Source organism: Hippocampus guttulatus, chromosome 12, assembly GCF_054856545.1.
Source record: "Hippocampus guttulatus isolate MCC_2025c chromosome 12, RoL_Hgut_1.0, whole genome shotgun sequence".
Taxonomy (NCBI): Eukaryota; Metazoa; Chordata; class Actinopteri; order Syngnathiformes; family Syngnathidae; genus Hippocampus; species Hippocampus guttulatus.
Window position 1 is genome coordinate 12,933,971 of NC_141272.1, and position 23,336 is coordinate 12,957,306.

Below are 23,336 nucleotides of genomic sequence, written 5' to 3' on the forward strand. Positions count from 1 at the left end.
CCCTGCATTATGCAAACTCAATCCGGCTGTAAACGTTTATGATTTATGATCTCAACTGTATCTCTGAGCTGATTGATGGATAGAAAAAAAATAGGAAAAAAATCACTCCCAACACACAAACCAAACCAAAGATTAATCGCGCGACTTTCGTCACAAAAAGTAAAGCCAAACTCTCAATTGGATGTCTGAGATTTGGGCCTTTGCTGACTTTTGTCGCAAAGAGCTGAGAAAAAAAACCCAAATGCACATTCATCCAGATTATTGGCATGCGTGTGCCCCCTTTAGCTTCGAAAGGCGCACACAATTTTATAGTTGTATCCGCAATTATTGCAGGTTACGACAACTCAAGCGCAGGAACTCAGTTCAGTTAACATGAAAAGGTGAATTGCACCTTTTGCTTTTTCTTGATCTTTTTTTTCCCATCAGGACCATGAGATGTATGTTTCTTGAATAACTTCTTTTCAGACGTGTATGTCAGTTCATGTTAAAAAAATGAATTGACAAATTAGGTTCCACTACAGTATTGCAGACTCATTTGTCATTTAGACTTTTTTGTGTGTTTTATTGTTTTAGCATATTAATTTCACAATGTTTAACTGATTTTAAAATGTATATATGATTGCTTATAATGTTCATTTGGTTTGAAAATTGACGGTACATTTAAGGGTTTCAAAATGGCACAGGTTTTGAACCTGAAACAAATGACTCCGTTTGACATTATTTCCTTTGGTGAATCATTCAAACACATCCCGTATTTTTTGTAAAAGTAATGGAAAACAGCTTGTAGGTTAAGGGAAATGACTTCCAGTGCAGAAAATGGATGCCACCTCGCCGACTTGGTCATTTGGATTCAGGAACAAGCGATTCCCTGGACAAAGTGCACGCATCAAAATGTCAAGCGCCCCATTTAAAGCACATGTAATATATTTGGAAAGAGCAAAAAATCCGTTAAACCCCTAAAGCACAATCTATATGGAAGGATTTTGTATTACTGTCATTTCAGGGTATGTGCATGTGTGTGATAAGGAATTTAAAGTTGCCACCGCAGGTTATGTTGTGTATGTTGTGACAGAAGGGGGGGGGGGGGGGTCGAGATGGTGAACTGGAACTGCCAATCTGCTTGATGTAGAATGTAAGATTCAGCTGTCCCCTTAAACCTCCCGGACTCTGACCTTATGTGTCTCACAAAATGCAACCTCCTATAATATGTTTCCCAAAATAACCACATACACCCAAAAATCATCAAACAAAGACAAATAGCATCTATTCTAGGGCCTTCCACTTTAAAGACATTTTCCCCATAAGAAACAATGTAAATAAAACATTTACTGAGAACCCCTGATACTTACTGGTGGTGTTATCGTTTCCATAAATGTCCCAATGACTTGCCGTTACAGTACAAAACTGGTGGCGTCCCACAAGACTCACTGCTCACTCCACAGATTTTTACAGTATGCTATACTTAACCTGAACATCAAAATTACTTGGCGCTCCAGTCGTAAAGAGCATATAAAGAAGCCTGGGCTTCAACAGGCCTGACATTCGAGGTGATGCATGACATGCAATTAGCCAGTTTGCGTAGCAGTTTAAGAATGTACTCTCACTCAGCACAAGAAGGTCGGCAGTTATCGTCGTACAGCACATGTCAAAGGGGTGAGTAATATTTATTTCGAGTCCTCTTGGAATTTCTGTTTGATATTATTCGTATAGAACAGTTGTGAAGCAACTTTTGGGAGGTCTCGACGTGCCCAAAAGCTCACCAAATTTTTGCAAGCAATTACATCCTGGTGAAAGCTGATGTATTGGAGTGGACAATATGTGTTTTAACGGACACAAACATCAACCACCAATTACCAAACTGATAAAATAAGCAAATAAATAAATAAATAGCAAACCGGGGAGCCCGGTGGTCCAGTGGTTAGTGCGTTGACCTCACAGTACATGGGTTGTGGGTTCAATCCCGACTCCGGCCTCCCTGTGTGGAGTTTGCATGTTCTCCCCGGGCCTGCGTGGAATTTCTCTGGGTACTCCGGTTTCCTCCCACATTCCAAAAACACCCATAGCAGGCTGATTGAGCGCTCCAAAGCGCACCTAGGCGTGAGTGTGAGCGCAGATGGTGCCCTGCGATTGGCTGGCAACCGTGTCCCCCGCCTCCTGCCCGAAGACGGCTGGGATAGGCTCCAGCACCCCCCGCGACCCTTGTGAGGATAAAGTGGAGAAAAAAAAAGGATGGATGGATGGATGGATATATAAAATCCTGTAACTCGAGTATTTTACATATTTGAACTTTGTTCCATCCTCACGACAAATGTTTTGGCTCTTGCGTTCAAAAAAATAAAATGTGGCCCTCGGGTACCAACGTTTTCCCACCTCTGCTCTAGTATGGACATTGTATGGTGATGCGTCTGCTGGTGCAAATTAGCGCCTGTTAGCACGTCATCTGAGTTGTTGACCTGAGCGGACACTTCTTCAGCACATTTCATTCGTGTGTGTGTTTGCATATTGCGCAAACACACACGTATTTGCGTATTGAGACAGTCAAATGAACGACAGGGCTTTATTTAGAGTGCAATCGGGCTGCAGAGAAGCCTTTCTTAAAGCACCACTCAACATTTCGCTTCCAGTCCCTTTTAGCTCGTCCAGTGTGCTCAGCATTGTGTGACTTGTTTGCAGTGAGCCGTGCGCACGCAGGCCCTGCGGGAACGCTGCTGCTATCTCTGTGATAAACTGATATAATGAGCCTGAATGAGGCGATTTGCCGGACATCGCACTGTTTCACATTTCATTTGCTCACAATTTCACATTACACTTCCTCTATGAAGTGTCGTTCCTTTGCACGAGAGCCCAGGCTTTGTTCAAAACGTTTTTGATCCATCCATTCCCGAGAGCTTTTTCCTTCATGAAGGTCGTGGGTAAGCTCAAGCCTGCACAGCAAAAATTAGAACTAGTCAAGACGACATTTTCAAATGAAGGAAAATGCTTGTTCTTCGTCACCTGAGATAGTTCTTCTTCCAAGATAGATTTTGTGGAATGTTTAACTTGCTTCAGGCATTTTTTGACCGAGTTTAATTAGTTTGAAGACATCGGTAGAGGCTTTCAAGGTGAGCTACATTGATTTCTCTAAAGACATGCTGCCAAGTTAAAGTTCTACTGGCAGATAATTCTACTTAAATGAAGTAACATGTTCCTCATTTCATGTCTTTCTTGCTTTTTAAGGCCAGTTTTTGCCCTGTGTTCAAATTGAGTTTGTGCAAGAAGGGCGCACTCTGGAATGGTCGCTAAAGGTCACATTGCACGTATAGACAACCATTCACGCACAACCACAAACAATTTCGAGAGTGGGAGGAGAACATGCAAACGCCAAAGCCAAGAACGAACAGGCTAATGAATAGGCCCTTCATGCTGCCGTGCTGCAGCTTTCTTTCATAAAAAGTCGCATAAATCTTCAGCTCTTGTCAAAATGGAGGCCTAATTAGTTGGTAAAGCACATACATCATTATTAATTATGCCTTATGGGCCATTGTCTCGCAATGTGGCCTTGAGTAAAACGTCTGGGAAAGTAGGAGTGGAGAAGTTATAGATAACTTTATAATAATTCTATATTCATTATTAAAAGGTGAGCTCGATAAATATTCATCAAAACAAATGCCTGGAGAGAGACAGGGCAGGAGGAATTTGTGTGTGTGTGTGTGTGTGTGCGTGTGTGCGTGTGTGTGTGCGTGCGTGCGTGCGTGTGTGTGCATGCGTGCGTGCGTGCACGTTTCTGCACAACATCCCTAGTGCAGGGGTAACAAAAGAGTCACCAAAAAAAGAAGTTCACTTGGAAAACAAAACACAAACTGCATTTGTGTCTCAGATTAGACAGCTAACAAGAAAGAGGCTCCATCACAGTGAATGCACGTTAAGGGCCAAGAAAGGCTCACAGGTGCTCATTTGCAAGGTTGCATGGCTGGGTCAGAAACACTTAACTAGTGGAGTTTATAATTAATATTAGACAAATGATCCCAAGATAAGAGAGACAGATCATTGCGACTACAACAACTAATCTGCGCCAATTTGCACAGAAAAGGCGTCAGGCCAGCAACGCCAACTTGCTTAGACTATATGAGAAATGAGAATCTGGTCTCACTTGCCACAGAGATAAAATTAAGATTATATATTTAAATAAAATACAAAAATAAACGAGGCAGAAACTAACAGATGCCAACAAAAGTCAGAATCACTGCAAATAAAAGCAACAATTTCCATGGAAGAAACAACACTAACAAGCTTGGACTTATTAATGTTCGAATTGAATCACTTACATTACCGCCAATGCAAAATAAAGCATAACTGAGGCCCATTTACTATTCTTAAAAAAAATGGCTGCTAATTTGACCAGTGAGTATGTTAACTTAGTCAGGGATGCTAGCTAGCATTACTTCAGACATCGGCGGCCCGGTGGTCCAGTGGTTAGCGCGTTGACCTCGCAGTGCAGAGGTAACGAGTTCAATTACAGCTCCGGCCTCCCTGTGTGGAGTTTGCATGTTCTCCCCGGGCCTGCTTGGGTTTTCTCTGGGTACTCCGGTTTCCTCCCACATTCCAAAAACATGCATGGCAGGCTGATTGAACACTCTAAATTGTCCCTAGGTGTGACTGTGAGCGTGGATGGTTGTTCGTCTCTGTGTGCCCTGCGATTGGCTGGCAACCAGTTCAGGGTGTCCCCCGCCTTCTGCTCGAAGACGGCTGGGATAGGCTCCAGCACGCCCCTCGCTACCCTTGTTGAGGATAAGCGGATTGGAAAATGGATGGGTGGACTTCAGACATCAAGTAGAGGTTATCCTGTTGTTGGTTAACAGGTGCTCACTCAAAGGCTGAAACACTAATCATCGGTAATAGCAAGGGCGTGTGGCCAGGATTGCTAATTAGCTTTGTCTTCATTCAGATTAGCATTGAGGCGAATGGCTACTAACTATAAGCTAAATCACCGACAGCGCAATATAGGGACATACGGATGCAAAAACCACACAAATTAAAAGCTGATTGGTCACAGGATCGATGACAAGCAGTTTAGCTAGGTCCAAATGGACAACATTTAGACCTTAACTACCGTATTGGCCCGAATATAAGACGGCCCTGATTATAAGGCGACCCCCTCTTTTTCAAGACTCAAGTTTGAAAAAAGACTTTTTGAACACCAAATTAATTTTTATACAGAAAATAATTACAGTACATCTGAAACAAATGATTATAACAATATATTTTAGAGAAAGAGCATGTTATTTTGCCTCATTCAAATCTTAATATCTGAACGTTTAAATATGTAAACTAAAGTACAATCACATTCGTAAATGAATGGCTTCTGGTTTTTTAAATGTAAATTACATCATAACTTCTCCTCAGCTGCCGGTTAACCTGGCCGATTTTCGACCCACTTTTGTCCAGATTGTCTCTACGTTTCTCCATTTTCTGTTATCTCTTCTATTATTTTCCTCTCTTTTCTTTCTTACCGCTATTTTTTATTTTTCTTCTTCGTGCTCCCGCTATTTTTATTTTTATTCTTCGTGACTGGTTCACTTTGGCCTGGGGAGTCAAGTTCAGCATTCAGTTCATTGATATCTGGCGCTATCTAGCGTCGTGAATGGGTATAATGTCTAGACCCCGAATATAAGACGACCCCCAATTTTTCAGTCTTATTTCAATGCAAAAAAACACCGTCTTATATTCGGGCCAATGCGGTCCATACAATGAGGAGAGACACGCATGTCAACTCAATACATACTTAACAGCTCAGTAGAGGCTAAGTCTCCACCAAATTTGAGATTGATTGGTGCTCATTTTCAAAGCTAGGTAATGAAGAATAAACATTAACTCGGCAAGTCTTAGAGAACCCTTAAGTGCTATTTCACCGCAAGCTAACAGTCCTACCCACAAAAAGGCAAAGTGTATCAAAGTGTCACTAAACGAAAGGCTAAATTGTTTTTAATGGTGAAATGATTGCAGGCATAGCTAATTGGTATCTAGGTCAGGAACGCTAATGAGTCTTGATTTCATTATTATTCACCGTTTAAGCGACACCAACTCAAGGCTGAACTACTGCTAATAGCGTAAAGAGGCCAATTCATTAGTTGAAGCTAAGTGAAGCCTTTAGACTCAATTTGTATAGTAACAGAGAAAATGGAGAATATTTTTTCCTTCCAATTTTCAATTGAGTGACAGTTAGCTGAGATGATTTCCACTTAGCAAACGCATCCTTCTGGTGTTTGCAAAAATTGAAGAGGAGGGAAGGAAAAAGCAAGTGACTTTCAGGTCCAAAATGTTCACTCATTGATTGCTTGGTACAAATAGACCTGCCATGTAATTGCCGCTTATCCACGAGAGCCTTTTTTGTTTGTTTGTTTCACTGGACTATTTCATCACAGGCACAAAGGCTGTTGTCTCAGCTTTGTGTTTCCAAAGATGATTTTTCGAAGCATTATTGCTTATGCCTGTTCCTTCATGTCAATTCTACACAAATGTACTCTATTGTGCAAATTGATGCTCTCCCCAGTCCCTTTTCTTCTACCGCGTTCCACGCAGAGGGGTCAAATTTAAACGGGGAGAAAGCTCAGACCCGTGATTCCAATTGAGGTTCTGGAAGGCCCTCTGCTGACTGGAAGCCTAAGTGCAACCATTACCGTTGGAATGTCGGAAGTGTCAATGGATCACTTATTGGTATTCAATCAAATGATGACATTATGGTTAGAGATTATGACAACCCCCCCCCCCCCCCCTCTAAAAAAGGAGCAAGGAATTAAAAATGTCTCTATAATACTGGTAGGTTAAATACCTTTATTTAATTCTTGACAAAATAGAGGCAAAAGCATCAATTTAAAGTGTGTCTATATATTTAACCCTTCCATGCCCCCTGTAATCTGATAACATGGTAAAATATCCACTGTAGCAACCGCTGTCCCTGAAAGGGTTCAAATGAATATTGTAAAATATTAAAAGAATATTGAGAAACACAATAATGATTTTTTTTACATTGACGTTGGTCCTGGGTTTGACTATTGAGTTCAAAGGGTGAGCCGTTTTACTTGAGCTTTATTAAACAGTTACGGTTACCTTCTCTTTACATCTCGACGACAGTTGAAAATGGAACTTAAAAGCGTGCGTATCGAGCTAAACGTTTTTATGGTGGCAACGGGTGGAGATTTAGCGTCAGGGCGGAGATTGTAAATTTGAAGTAGACACCGTTTTAGCATTCATTTCACTGAAATATTTTTTTTCCCCAGTGAGTATCTCCTGACTGTAAAAACCCATCCATTTTGGGTGAAAACACATTTTCCTGCCAAGAGTGGCCCATCCGGACGTTTTATTTTTGAGCATGAAAGACAAGAATGAATGAACACGAATTATACTCAGCATGAGATGATGCACGTCCTGATTCAACAAGGTCACACGTCTTTTTTCTTGCCTAACTGCGACGAAGGCACAATACGAGCATGTCAGCTCGACTTCTACATTTATCTTCTAAGAGGAGGCACAGTACAGTCTAATCTTATTGTGACAATAGACATTTTCAACATGACGTCACGTGTTCGTGCCGCAAAAGCTCAAGGGATCTTTGAATTCACCACTGGTATTAAAAAGAAATACTTCCGAGCTTTTTGCCCAGTAAAATGCGAATAAGTGCGCACCAAGAGCCTCTACAGACTTGGAAAGGCTTCGAGGGCCTGGAACGGTCATCTTCCACAATCCATTGGTAGCAAAACATGGAAGCATTGCAATGAAAGTGTAAGACTAGATGAGCTTCTAATTCTTATAGCCACTTTCAAGCATGTATACTGAAAAAAAAATGGTGTGTTGAATGTACCGATACTCAAATTTATTTGATCTTCATCCATATATTTTTTTGGGTAGACTTTGCATTTATTTTTTAAAAATGTCAAGCAACCACTTGTTGAAATGAAATTTAATTCAACAAAATCTCATCTTTTTTAATTTTTATATATATATAAAAAACCTAAAAAAATTGACAGGCACTTTCTACACTGAAAAATGTTTTTATGGAATTTATTCAATTTTATCAAATGGTTGCACAAAATAGAATAATTTGGATCAAGATACATTTTCTCAGTAGACAATACATCTACTTATAATAAATGACTAGTAGACTAGACATTTAGTTAAAAATGGATCTAGATCCAGATGATTTTGTTTAAACACTTGACCAAATGGAATCAATTCAATGCACTTTTTTTCAGTGTAGAAAGTGTCTGCTTAATTTTTCAGTTTTTATTTATTTATTATTTGTTATTTTTCTTTCAAACTACAAGCAGTATCGCTTCAACGTTAAAGACTCCTCGTACTGCTTTTCAAGGTGAGTACATTCAACAGTGCAAAAAGACAACTCGGTAGCATGGATTGCGTTCCAAACCATCAGTGGACATTACTCATGCTTTTAAATGGCATTGGCACTGAGTCATGAGTTTACAGGATCACTCCTCTGCCGATATTCATGTGTGGGCAATACTTTTGTGATTTTCTTTTTCCATGTTTTAAAAACATTTTTTGCATGAGTGGGCGTCAAAGATTTTACGTTCCAGAAAATGTGTCACTCTGATTTCACGAGAGGACAACTCTTCCACAGGACATTTAACATGTCACAGAATCTATAAATGGAAGCTTTTTTTAAATGTCATCTATCTGCATGAAAGCTTTTAAATATCTTACACCACTATTACTCCATTTAATTGACTTTTGGAGGCTAACTGGCAGCTTGGGATAATTCGACAGCAGATTGCGCAAACTGTCAAAGCACTTTCACCGACGTGTTTACAAAATGCTTTTTAGGTTCATGAGTCATAAGTGAGCACATACAAACAAGCATTCACACTCACGTTCACAATTTTAGAGTCTTCACGTGCATTTCAGGGATGAGAGAGGCAGTGAAAACCCATTCTAGATTCAAAACTCTCTGGGCTGTGCGATGGCGAAACATGAGTGTTAGGTTGGAGTGTAGAACAATGGAAATGAGGGAGGAAAACCAAAAAAAAGTGAGACTGTAGTGGGAATCTCTCAAGCAAAATACTTTCAGCGTCAAACAACAAAATAAGTTTTGGAACTGAACAGTTAAAAACAGCTTCAGATCCGCTAAGCCCCTTGTTGCCATTTTACTCAAATAACCTTTAATATCTTCAAATATTTTGTAAATCTTATTTAAATGGTAAGTTGTTTTAGTAAGATGTTTTTTTTCCTCTACTTTGAGATGTACAGAGATAATACCTGTCGGTCTCGGAGCTGTCAAATTTATTGCACAACCCCAACAGATCCACGATGTGTTGTTACAAGCAATGGCCACTAGATGGCAGACAACATCAACATCACAACGTTCTCTTGTACTAGTCATTGTAGCTTTGGAAACACAAAGAGCAACAAGGAGGAAAGTCTCTCTCTCTCTCTCTCTCTCTCTCACACACATACACACGCCCTAGTGGAGTGGACTCTCACCACCTGGCAGCATCACAGATAACATCAATGTCAACTGGGACAATGGATGCATTCAGGAGCGCATAACACACATCCATCCATCCATTTTCCGAACCGCTTGATCCTCACTAGGGTCGCGGGGGGTGCTGGAGCCTATCCCAGCCATCTCCGGGCAGTAGGCGGGGGACACCCTGAATCAGTTGCCAGCCAATCGCAGGGCACACAGAGACGAACAACCATCCACGCCCACACTCACACCTAGGGACAATTTAGACCGTCCAATCAGCCTGACATGCATGTTTTTGGAATGTGGGAGGAAACCGGAGCACCCGGAGAAAACCCACGCAGGCCCGGGGAGAACATGCAAACTCCACACAGGGAGGCCGGAGCTGGAATCGAACCCGGTACCTCTGCACTGTGAAGCCGACGTGCTAACCACTGGACTACCGGGCCGCCGCATAACACACAGATATCTGGAATTCGCTTTAGATAAAAGCACATCTCGCTGGATTTATGACCCAAAACCTGAAAAAATAAGACTTTTTTTTGTGTTGAGGTGGCTGGAACCAACTTTTCCCAAGCAATCAATTATTGGCTCGTGACAAAAATGAGTTTGACACCGCCCGAGGTAACCTATAGTCTCGTCGCTGGTGTTTTAATGCTTTTCGAGATGGAAATTTACACACAAACAATGCTGGAACATGTGGACAATATAATTCTTAATCCTCTACAAAAAAATGATTCATCTTTCTACAGGTTACAGAAGCACATAGCGTAGTTGCGGAAAAGTTAGAAGCATGGACACGGAACAAATTTAACCCGTATGTGACGGCACCGAAACACAAAGATTTTTTTTGTTGATCAAAACAGTAAATACGACAGTTACACATAGCCGTTGCCTATGATCTTTCATTTATGATTGAAGGGTAAGGTTCGAGAGGAATTTGGGAGGGGGGGATTGCTACAAATTACAACACATGTTAAATCCATGTTAAATACATATTGCACAGGTTTTTACAGGTCAAACTTAAAAACAGAAAATGAAAGTATCGCAAACACCTGATGTGGTAGAAAAAAAGTGGAGACATATTTTTAATCAGCATAATAATACGTTTAAAGACACGAAATTCATCTCTAGTTAAAATTTGCTGTTAACTGGTATTTTGCTCATTAAGAGTGTCTCAGAATAAAAAAAAACAATAACGGCAATTGAGGGTGCATTCTAATGACGACAGTGCATTCTGAATGATTATTTTTAGACCCCTTGATTAATGAGTTTGCTTTAGGAAAATAACGTTGTGAAGCGTAATTGCTTTGAGGTTTCCAGAGGTCAAAAGTTGAACAAGTCTTGATGAGCTGCGGTAGCTTTAGTGCGCGGCAGGGGGCGCCAGAGAAGCGGACAGTCAAGTGGGAAGTAGACTCCACCGCTACGCGCACGCACTCTCACACTCGACTTGGCGGATTGCACTTGTTCTCGTGCTTGTAGTACCCGACAGCACAGTTGAAGGTTGGAGCAAGGCGCAAGCAACTACGAGGCGGAGCGTTGCACACACACACACACGCGCGGGGCTGCGGAGATTGTCGTCGCCGTCAAAGTGTTCGTTCGGCGGCGGCGGGGCCAACGTGCCATGTCCGCCGTGACATGAGAGGAAGCTTTCTCCTGCACAACTGCACGCGTCGCTCCCGTCCCGGCTTCTTGCGGAGTTACCTGAGCAAACGAGTCGCAGGTGTGTGTGAGTGTGGTGGACAAGTTTGAAGAGGCTCCCTTGCTTGCTGGATGTGGCGCCATGGAGATGCACTCAAGACTGCGAGCCTTGATGATCATCTGGTGGATTGTTCAAGGTAAGATGAGTAATTAGAAGACGGAGCTTCTCGTCTATTTTGCACGTAAACTGTGGCTGAACCCAAGGTCAAATGATTGCTGTGATCTAAATTGCGCTATTCAAAATCACATTGTTCATACTCCCACGGGTGGGGGCTAACTCGGTTTTACTATTCACAATGTAATGCCGCCACTTTCAATGAGTGGAATATAAAAATTCAAATAATTCCAAGTTCATTTTACAGAGGTCTATAACAATTAACAAATTGCTGTTAATCGATTCAAATGTATTAAATTTCCCTGTATGTAAATAACAAACCAACATACACTATAAAACAAGTCTGCTTCAAATGGTCTATGAATTTACAATTTAATATGACAAATTTACATCAAGTATAATATCATTCACTGAACAGTTAGAAGCTACAAATTCACATGATTATAGATTATAGAAATTTACACGAAATAATACAATACTGCAATTTCGTTAAATTTTTATGTTCACTCATTCACTCCCAAAGACATATGTCTTTTCACACTCCACACGTTCAACCCCAATATACTTTTTTTTTCATTTTTTCCAAGAAAATGGGGTCTAGAATTGGCTGCTACTGAATGAGTTAATCTTATAAAAACATTAATTTACAATTATATACTGTATATATATATATATATGTATAATTTTTTTTTAAATCCTCCTCTCACCCCTCGGGTGGTGTCCGTCCCCCATTCAGCTCGGGTCCTCTACCAGAGGCCAGGTTCTCAAGCTTCCTGGTCAAGGTTCAAATTGATTTGAAATTATATATATATTTATGTATGTGTGTGTGTGTACACAGTATATACAGTGTATATATATATAAAATTCCAAATCAATTTGACAAATTTACAATTGAAATCCATTGCTAATAAGGTGCACACACAGTTGAATCACAATATAAATGATGCATAATACACAAAGAGACAATTTGCCATTCAAAAAATTGTGAATAGAAAAAAGGTAAACAATTAAATTTTACACAAATATCAATGAAATACTAAAAGTAAATTAATTGAATATGAATTGGAAACTACAATGAGTCTACAATTCCTTCTGACTCCTGAGTCAAGTTCAAGTCAACTTTATTGTCAAACGTGCTCTATGTGCAACATACAGCACAGATGAAATTTCTTTCCTTTCAACCACAAGAGAGCGAGAGGAGCCGCCGCGGGTGCCCCCGCCGCCATCAACAAAACAGTTAACATAAAATGACAAAATAATACAACACAACACAGACAGACAGTCATGCAATCTTAACCACTTTTCTGCGTACGCTTTGTTATTAGAAGCAGTTATAGATGAAATGTCTTTGAAAGGATCAGGCATCAGTCTCCAGCTGGAGTTTATCATTATGTTGTAGGCGATCCCATTTTGGGCCGTGACCCTCAGTTTGGGGAGCACTTAATCTAGAAATGATTCCATTGGAAGTTCTTTCAGGATAAATTGTCAAATATCAAAGTTGTTTCAGTCCAAAACATGGATTTTCTCTTTTTTTTTTAATCAGATGATCTAATGTATGGTGTGCATGTCTCTTCAAATGGAGAAATAGTTCCCGTTTTTTGTTAGATGCATCTACTTTCTCTGGCAGCTTAAAGGTGCACCTCTATGTTTTGGAAAGCCAAATGCAGGAACAAGCGTGCTGACAAGTCATAAAATATGTCTTAAAAAAATGTATTCCACTGTGGTTGTGCCGCTTGTGTTTTGAACCGAGGGGAGTCTTGCTTTTAAGCACACAGCAGAGGAGCGCTTCTTCATCTTGAGAGGGCATAATGTTGTCTTGGCACGCTTGAACGCTCCAAAAATGAATTTCCACGATGTCGAACGATGTTGCTATATCGTCCCCGGTGAGCCCTGGAATGACATAAAAGCAGAGATTTACCTGGGAAAAAAAAGAAGCAGACATGCTCACATGATGACTTATTTATTTATTCAGGAGGGCACACAGGCGGACAATAAATGCATTGATTTGATCTGATGAGGTCGTACCTTAGTGTTAATCGTGGCTGCTTTAAAAGTTCATATTTAGCAGAGCAACGTGATATTGTGTCACCAAGCGAATGCAAGCGTTTGCACACATTAAATATGATTAATTTCCCCCTCTTTCTCCAAAGCGGCTCATACTGTGTATAATTCAGACGCTTTTTCGGAGAAGCCCCGAAGGCTCCTCAAACTTGTGTGAGTCAAGTGAGCACTGCATCATTTTTGCTTTGCGCTCTTGTTGAACATTTGGATTTAGTGAAGCGCTATCTGTGGATAGGACAACTGCGTGACATGAGTACACACCACCTTCACTGGAGATGCAGATAGTCCGGTCCGTCAACATTGGGACACGGACAATTCTCATCTTTTTGCCTGTAAACGCCACCACAAGATGTGCTTCCACTGCAGACTTTCAGTTTTAATTTGAAGGTGTTTAGATCCATATCAAGTGAACTCTGTGAGACTTACAAGTGTACTGTATGCCTCGCACAAAGTAATGGGGCAAATTAACAATCGTAAAACTATAAATTCATGTTTTAGTACTTTGTAGTCAATTACAGTCTGAAGTCTGGAATGCATATAGGCAGCACCACACCTTGATGCTTTGCCAGGCTTCACCCACAACTGTCTTCAGTTTCTACAGCTTTGTTGTCAGCAAGATCAATTGGATTCAGGTCAGGTGATGGACTTGACCATTGTATGACGTTCCACTTCTTTGCCTTAAAATAAATAAATAAATAATAGTTCAGGTCATTGTCCATCTGCACTGTGAAGCGCCATTCAGTGTGTTCTGAAGTATTTGGCTGAATATGATCTCAGAATTCACCATGCTGCTTTTGTCAGCAGTCACATTATGAAATACAAAGGAACCATTGGCAGCCATGCATGCAAACCTGGCCAGTTGTCCCATTACTTTTGGTCCCTTTGAAAGTGTGAGACATGCAAACTGTTGGAATTCCTATATCGTGTATCTCATTTGGATGTAATTAACCTCAAATCAAAAACTGAACATCTACACTTAAAGCTCATTTTCGTTGTCTTGTGTCAGAACCATTGGGCTGGTTTTTAGAGCCTAAACGATGAGAATTATGCCTCAATATTTCCGGACCTGATTGGGAGTCTCCCAGAATAACAAGAGCTGAACGCAAGTTAATGCTCTGCTTCTTTCACAATCTTTACATGAGTGTCCTGACTAAACTCTCCACCCACAACAGTTGGTACACCTGCAGTATGATAAAATGTAGCAAGAAATTACTGTCAAACTAATTTAAGCTCTGTGATATCACCGAGCGTTACACTAACTTCATCATGTGAAATACATTAATTCATTCCAAACCTTTATTATTAATGAGTGGGCAGTTTTCGAACCGCTCGCAAAAAAAAAAAAAAATACACATACAATAAATATTGTGGTTTCATGGGATCACATTATTGCGATTACAGCTTCAATATGTATTATTTTGAAACATGGATAATCAACTTTTTTGGTATAGCAACATGTTGAAAACAAGTGAATTTTGTTGAATGAAACCAAAATGTAGTACAAGTACTTATAGTATTTCCTAGAAAATGACTAGCAACTTGTCTGCTTTTCTCCACTTGTCTGAAGCAACGTCAGAGCTGAAATGAACTGATGTCGGCTATGCCTAGCTAGCTATCTGCCATGGTAGCAAGTCTATTGTGTTTATTGAACTGATGTTGGCCATGCTAGTTAGCTAGCTATCTGCCAAGGTAGCGAGTCTATTGTGTTTATGACACAAATGATAGACGCGCTAACTCTCATAGTTGGGTTGTATTTCAAGATAACGTGATGGTAATACAGTATATTAACGTTGCCTTGAATTTGTTGATGAGTGATGCACGTTTTTGTACAGAGTGTAGCCTTCCTCGACCAAGCCCCTGTACCTGAAACATTCTAAACAATTCATTTAACAAAACGTTCATTGCTACAGTTGTATTTGCAATGGTACATTTAAACAATTATGAAGTTAACTTCTGGATATCATGCAGATACTCCTAAAATCCCTCGTTTATCGCCGATACTTGAAGCAGAGAATGAAGAAAAGCTGCGCAATCTCGGCAAACCCCAGCTCTGATGATGGAAAGCAGCTTTCACGTTACATGATGCATTTCCTTTTCACACTCAAGAAGCTGATCCTGCTCGACAGCAACTTTACAAATCCAAAATACTGACACCCGTAGCTAATTAGCCTACAAAATAAATCTTGTAATACTCTGCCGTCGTCATGGTCACGCTGATGAACTCGAAACGGGGTGCAGAGATTTATTTTTTTTAGATGTTTTACAACCATTAACACCTTTGATTATGGCCGTCTATATGCCAGCTATGTCACATGACTGATAGCTCAAAGTGGGGCAAGGACTGTGACAAGGTGACTCTCGCCTCCAGTCTGAATGTAGCGTTAGCTCAATTTTCCCATTACCGCCTCTGAGCAGCACCGTTCTTTTTTGGCCACTGCTATCAAGACGTTGACGTGTCCTCAGCTAAGCTGCTCCGCTGTGGCGTAAACCTCGTGTTTTCCCGGCCAGCGGAACCGCATCACATCGTCACTGAGCTCTGAGGGTCAACTCATCTCATCATGTAGGGCTTCATTAGCTAAAGTAGAAATTAGGCCAGTGTGGGAACAAACTGTATTTCCCATCATTGTTTCCATTTGGGCACAAGCTCAATCCATAGTGTTTTCTAAAGGGAAAGAAAAGTAACAATCAAAATTAAATAATAATATTTTGATTTGTAAGCAACGGTGAACAATAAAGGTTCCAGGCCACATTTACAGAGTGATTGACTCAGAAAGTGTTTCCACGGTTGAGGTAGAAACAGAATGCTCTTTTACTCACTTTAGTTCTGGTTCCAGAAACACTCAATCGGCTTTCACCCAATGATTTTCCGGAAGTCAAGTCAACAGTATTTATAGAGCACTTTCAAACAGCCATCGCTGCATACAAAGTGCTGTACATGGAGCAATTTAACATGCACAATAAACAGTAAGACAAATCGGTAATAAAGGCGGTAGAAAGCACCAAACAGTAAAACCAAGAACAAATCTAAGTCATGCTGAGTCGAATGCCAAAGAATACAAGTGAGTTTTGAGGAGGGTTTTGAAGATGGGCAGCGAGGAGGCTTGCCGAATGTTCAGTGGGAGGTCATTCCAGAGAGAGGGACCAGCAACAGAAAAGGCTCGATCCCCTATGAGCAATAATGTCTGGACCACTCATAGGGAAGTATAAGGTCTTGAATATGTTCGGTCCAAGAGCGTTTCAATTTGTCGGCCAACTGTCAGACTTAAATACCAATTTTTTTAGTCACAGAAAGTTGGGTTAAAGAATTTTGTATCGTCGTGATGTGGTCCAATCCAAGCGGCAGCATTCTAGGCCGGTTTCAGCTGTCAGATTGATTATTACATTGAATTTTTTTTTTTAATAGAACCTATTTAGAATAGTGCAGTCTATTGAAAATTAACGTAAGAACCAGCTTTTCTGTGTCTCTTTTTGAAAGTGGAGCGATAGTGGTCTGACGTAAGATCTAACATTTTAAAAGAGTGTTATGGTGACCAGTGAAGATATTAACTACAACCACCACGACGTGTTGTTAAAACGTGTTTTCTTTTTTGGTTTGTTTTGCTACTTTAAACAGTAAACTACAGTGGTGCCTTGAGATACAAGTGACACGCCTTTTTTATTTTTTGAGATATAAGCCATCATTTGGCATACACTGTCGTGGTGGCAGTGAGATCAATTCAACTCATTTCATAAGTAGCACTTTGGCAAATAGTGAGCAATTCATCAAAAAAGAGGCTTTAAACTGTTTACTGCCACTACCACTTTAAGTTTACTGTCAAACTAAACATAAAACAAAGAAATTTATGTATTTAAACCAACCAAAGAACGCTGCCTTAAGAATGCCACGCGAGCTTAACATATAATGCATCAAGCAATTGCCATGGTAACAGTTAGCGTCGATAGTTATGGTTTTAGCTAACAACCCCTCAAGTAAGGGATATTTGAATACGAACCTTTAAAATATTTACAAGCCTGTTTTCCATGATCACACAGGTCTTGTGGGAATGTATATAATTTGTTACCGGCAACCTTTTTCTCCCCCCACCTATGCAGTCTAATAGCTCGCAGTCAGTGCCATTTAAATGTAACGCGATGCCCATTATTCTTCCCTGTCACCGACACAATCTCGTGCAGAGACGATACTGCCATGTTGTACATCTTCACTGTCACTTTTTTTGAGCCCAGTCCATCTTGGTGAATTACCCCCCTGACGCCATGCATGGCTGCATTTGTTAGGCTGACACATACCTTAGTGTGGGTGTTCCACGAGGCCGTCTAATTGACCACACACAAACACACAGACCCCTGCAGAGGTTAGAGATTTGCTGATTGCAGGCAGGAAATGCAAATAACTCTCAAATGTAAAAGTAGACCAGATCAGTTGGGTAACCTTACAAGTCGTTCAATTTGGAATTCAGCCAGTTCAATTCCATCATCATGCTTGGTGATAAATCAGACGTCTGCAAAAGTCATGAAACTTAAACTCAGTGAAAGTGTAAACCAGGATTTGTGTGTTTAAACTTTTATTTGACTTGTTTGTATGTGTGCGTGTTCTTTTTGTTTGTTTGTTGTTTTTGAGACACCATCGTAAAGGTGCACCAGTGATGGCAGATACCAAAGAGGTCCCATTTCAGCCTGTCATCAGCCTTAACTACATATATGTAAAGCGACCTTAGGCTGCTGTGCAAATGGTTCACATGGGAATATTTTAGTTCCAGGAAGCACAAGCAACCAAGAACTACCAGTGACTAGAATTCTAAGGTGGAAAGGAAAGGTGCTATCTTACAACATGCTAGAATGAATTGTGTATTATCAGTTCCATACTAAAACAATACTTTTACCTAGCAGATGCTAAAAGAAATAGGCTAATAGCAATTAGCTAAAATTGTAAGAGCTAGCATGGAAATGACCAGAAAGGTTTCTTTAATTGGTCAGTATGGTTCCAGTAGATTGTATAATCAGTTAAATGGTCAACTGCTCAACCTATTTACAACCAAGAAAAGCAGCAGGCGTCTGACATTAAGCCTTTATGAGCGCGCCATGTGACATGTTCTGGTGGCCCTGCTAGTACCGGCACCGACCTTGTAAATTCATGATATAATATGGCAACTTTCAATGATTATTTCACAATTATTGTCTTTATGCTGTATTATTTAAGCTTGCAAAAAAATATTACTTTTGTGTAGTTACCTATTTCCATGTTCAGCCTGATTGACTAGTTAACATTTAACCTTTTCTGGCCTGGAATCTTGTTTAAGCCATTCTATATCGAAGAATTTAACCTCACACACACACACACACACACACACACACACACACACACACACACACACACACACACACACACACACACACACACACACAATAATGATGATCGAAAGATCAATGACGATTGAGCAATTGAAGTTGATAAAGCTCAGAACATTCAATTATAAACATTAAAAAAAGCGAGAACGTATTTATTTATGATAGTTGTGCTAGCCCGGTTGGGTCAGCGTCAGTAAACTTCAGTTGGCCTGACACAGTCATTTCCTATTGTGGCCCCGGGCCATTGTACCACTGATAATGTAGTCATACCACATTTTGTGAGCTTTCCGTAAATGGTTTGAAGATGGCAAATTTATTCATGTTACATTGCTTTGCATGTTTTGATATGAGAAAAATTGGGCAGACAACCAGCTTCCAGCACTTTGTATTTTTATTTCCATTCACAACATATTTTCTGTGGATGGAAACATCCAGGTAAGGATTTAGTGACGGCAGCAATTGTGGAAGCAGAGAGGTGTTTATTGGCGATCATGTGACCTTAAGAAGGTGGTCAAAACAGGAAGTGTGATGGGTATTAGCAGTGACGCGGCGCAGCTTGTCGTTTAAACGGCATTTGAAGAAGCACATTTTTGAAAAAGACTTTGTCACTGTCTGCTGGCTCACTTCTGCTCTGTGCTTACAAATATAATACGATTACATTTTGGCCGTAAACATCGGATTCGATGCCCATTAGGTTGTGCATGCACGCTCCATCCCTCCTCCCAACCTTCTCACCACCACCGCTGCCGCCGTTGACTCGGAGGCGAATGTGACTCAAACCGCCGCCATCATTATATTCACACACCAATCAGCATTTTGCGATCGCGAATCGCTCGCTTTGATGCTCGCTACAGTACACCGCATTATCCGTTTTGCCATCCACGGCCCACACGTTATCTAACTGGCCTACAATGCTAATCAGCCAAGAGAATCTTGAGCGAGCGTGGGGCCACCAAAGCGAAATATACGAAGGAAGAAAATGAAGGGGTGGCATCACGTGCGCACATCATCACCGTAGCACTTTCCTTCCCTGAGAGAACTTGCATTGAATGTATGCGTTCCTTCACAGATTTAGTTGTGGGGAAAAAAACTAAATGACCTATGATACTATTTTCTCCTGTTGCATTTTTGATGGAAATGTTCAGCCCTTCACTAGACCAATTGCCACTCTCCCGAACAACCAATCAGAGGATCCATCCATCCATTTTCTATGATGTTAATGTGAAATAGTTGCTGCAGCGAGGGTTACTTATTGATAATTCATTATTATGTGTGTGGCTGTAGAGCAGAACTCCTCAATTAATCATTAAAGATGTCCGTTTTTAGGAAAATCTCTCAGGCTGAGGTCCAGAATATCATACGTTTTAGAATGCATTAGAGTTCTTGACCAACTAGCCCGTTCTGCTTCTGTTGTTTGCCCTCCCGGCACGCATCCATTTGCTCCACTCGAAATTGATTGTCTGACTAATCTAACGTGGAAGGAGCTCGAGTGCACCCAATTGGTACTACAGTGAAACTCCTCTACAACGAAATCACGTTTGCAGCAAGAAAATTTTCACACCAGGTGACTTTTCACTATAGCAAATTTGATCTCAGATGCAAATGCACACACACACACACACACACACACACACACACACACACACACAAAACGTATATGTGTACCCTTTATTTTTATTCCAATAGTGCATTAGTGTGAGCATACACTTATTTGACACTTCATATAGCCAGTGTAGAAAGAAAAAAAACGGGAAAGAAATTGCAAAATTTACGATCAGCATTAATTTTCACCTACACCAATTTCTTGCCTAATGTCTTTTACTTTGCTTCCTCTGTCTTTCATTTTTATTACTTTTATCCTGTCTTCAAGCGTTAAAGCTTTTCTTTTCTTAACTCCTTCGTCCGCAAAGGTCCGTCTTGTAGCCATTTTAGTAATGCAACGTTCTTGCTGCATCTGAAACTAACAATAACAAATACTCCCTGTAATACTGCGCATGTGTAAACCAGTGTAGTGGTTACTGTTGCCGGTTCGGAGCGAAGCAGTAGGAGTCGCTGAGGTCGGATTAGACTTTTGCCGAAGGCTTGTTTTCGTTGTAGTGAACCTCGTTGCGAGGCAAGGGCAGAGAAAAAGAGTTCATATTGCGCAACAGGGGGACATTTCGTTGTAGGGGGAAGCGGAAAAGAGGGAATGGCTTTAATGCAGGAAGATTTTTTTCACACTAGGGGGTATTTTTGCACATGTAGGTTTTGTTGTAGAGGAGTTTCGCTGAATCCTGTGTGCTTACATTTACCCATGTAATGAGCATAAAAGCTGCCAAAAAATTGCACAGGTTAAAATAAGACTCCCATGAACGCTCTAAAAGTTGCGCGGGTAAAAAACACAACAAAAAAAACGTTAAACCTCTAAAAGTTGCCCTTGTAAAAATGAACTATCTCATAAAATCCACAAACTGCGCAAGTAAAATGTGATTTTTGTAAATGCTTTGAAAGATGTGCAGGTTAGAATAGGACCAGACAATAAAAATTGTGCAAGATAAAAATACGACAAAAAATGTCAACAGTGTCTCAGTTGCCCCCGAAAATACCCGAGCTGTTATGCAGGTCAAAATAAAACTACTTTACAATCCCCCAAATTGCAAAAGTAAAAATAAAACTCGTGTAAAACCATCATCTGACAAATGTTGGCTTTCTCAAGAGAACGAGGCTGACTTTGATCGAAATATGAATGTAACTGCATGTTTGTCATTGTGGTGGTTGTTTGCAACGGTGCACAACTGTGCTGAATCGCACTGGGAGCTATTCGTGACATTTTGGTCATCTTATGTAGTTGTTCTCTGTATGGTGGCCGAAGCGCAGGCGCTTTATGCCGGTTGCCATGCAGTCGGCTGAGGCGTGATCATTGCCTGATTTTATTGTTGACAGAACTATGATGCCGAGAAAATCAGCTGATGATGCTGACGCTATTGGTAGAGAATGATTTGGTTTCATCACGTGACTTTATGCTTGTTTGAGCAGCAGTGTTCTTATCTTATTGTTGACATCATCCACTGACATTCCGCTCATTCAGTTGTCTTGAGTGCCTGACCAATTAATCGACCAGTGTAATAGTCAGCCGAAGTTTAAGCGTGCTTTTTCATGAAACGTTAAATCCTGTTCATAGGCGTGGGCGTGCGGGACTGACAGAATGCTCCTTTTTTTGACTAATTAAATTTTAAAGGCCATCATCCCAAAGTCCTTTTTGCTTATTCTTATTATTATGTTACTTATGTACTCCTTCCATCCAATCACTTGAAACATTTTCTATGTTGTAAAGTTAACAAATACTGGACAAAATGTAAAACCAAACTGTTACGCCTGCAACACAGCTATTTTGTTGTTTGTTCAAAACCCTTAAAAGGTTTTGAACAAACAAAAGTTGTGATATCACCGAGTTTAAAAGTTAAAAAAAAATATCAGCTGATTAATAGGTTATGTAAATTTTTGAGAAGTGCGGGGGTAGGGGGCAAACCTCAAAATTGGCTTCAGCCGAACAAAACCCAATCATTTACAGTATATTCACCTGAAAAAAAACAATTGGATTTCGTGTACAAGAACTTTGTAGTATAAGCGAATTCTACTCCTGCGACGGTGAGGTGGAGGCTATAAATGTAAAACACACCAATGAAGCACAGTAAGTACGGTGGAAAATGAGCATTCCTTCTTGTGCCACGTGACCACACATACTATTGGATGTGTACCTAAATGACGGTAAAAACACCTGTAAAGTATTTCACAGGTATGTGTATTATACAGGTACATCTGTTGTAAAATGAAACTCAAACATCGAGATGGCATCATACATGGAACTCCTGCCGGAGTTGAATGTACCGCATTCAAACAATTCGACAACAATGGTGCACGTTTTCCTATTTCCAACCACTCTTTCTCTCTCTGTCTGTTTCTCACATCCACGCACGCATGGACAGTGACGGTAATTGGCAATCATTAGTAAAGCTACTGACCACGTCCTCCATGACAGTCCGCATCTCTATTACTCCTACTTGCTTGCTGACATGTAAAGTCTTTTTATTTATTTATTTATTTGTGTGTGTGTGTGTGTGTGTGTGTGTGTGCGTGTTAGATGAGTCAGTTGGGGTGGCGGTGGGGGGGGGGGGGGGGCAGAACACACATCTTCATATGACTAATGATGCGGCCGCCGCTGGTGGCTCCGCTCGGACCCCCGAAGGAGATGAGACGCTTTACCTCGCGTTGCCTCCTTGTCTCCTGCTCAGGGGGAAGGAGGCGAGGACCCGGGGCATGTTGTGGAGACGCCAGAGGTGTCCCGGCTGATTGTGGCCTATGAATCATCTTTATCATCGTCCCCAACCCCCACCGGGTGTGGGTGAGGGTCGTGATGATGCAAATCAGGTGCATCTTTTTGAGCATGACTCATGTGGCCACTTCACTGACAGTTAAGCACACAGATTTTATTATTTTTTGTTGCTATGTCAGATATACGGTCGTCCTATTTTATGTTTTTAAGGGTCACAAGTAGGTCAGTTGGAACTGATCCCAGTTGACTTACTCTACTCTAGGCAACACCCTAGACTGGTCACCAGCCAATCGCAGGGCACTTGCAGACAAATAATCATTCACAATTATGGACAATTTAAGTTC

General features: G+C 40.8%; 1 protein-coding gene across 2 annotated transcripts in view; it reads left to right on the forward strand.

The window, feature by feature from the left end:
- Nucleotides 1-10,804: 10,804 nt before the first annotated feature.
- Nucleotides 10,805-23,336, forward strand: part of esamb (endothelial cell adhesion molecule b) — a 58,491-nt gene continuing 45,959 nt past the window's right edge. For both annotated transcript variants that reach the window (XM_086126381.1, XM_086126382.1), the window contains exon 1: nucleotides 10,805-11,295. In XM_086126381.1, the coding sequence (XP_085982507.1) occupies nucleotides 11,241-11,295 (55 nt within the window). In that variant the 5' untranslated portion in view covers nucleotides 10,805-11,240. The remainder of the gene's footprint in view (nucleotides 11,296-23,336) is intronic.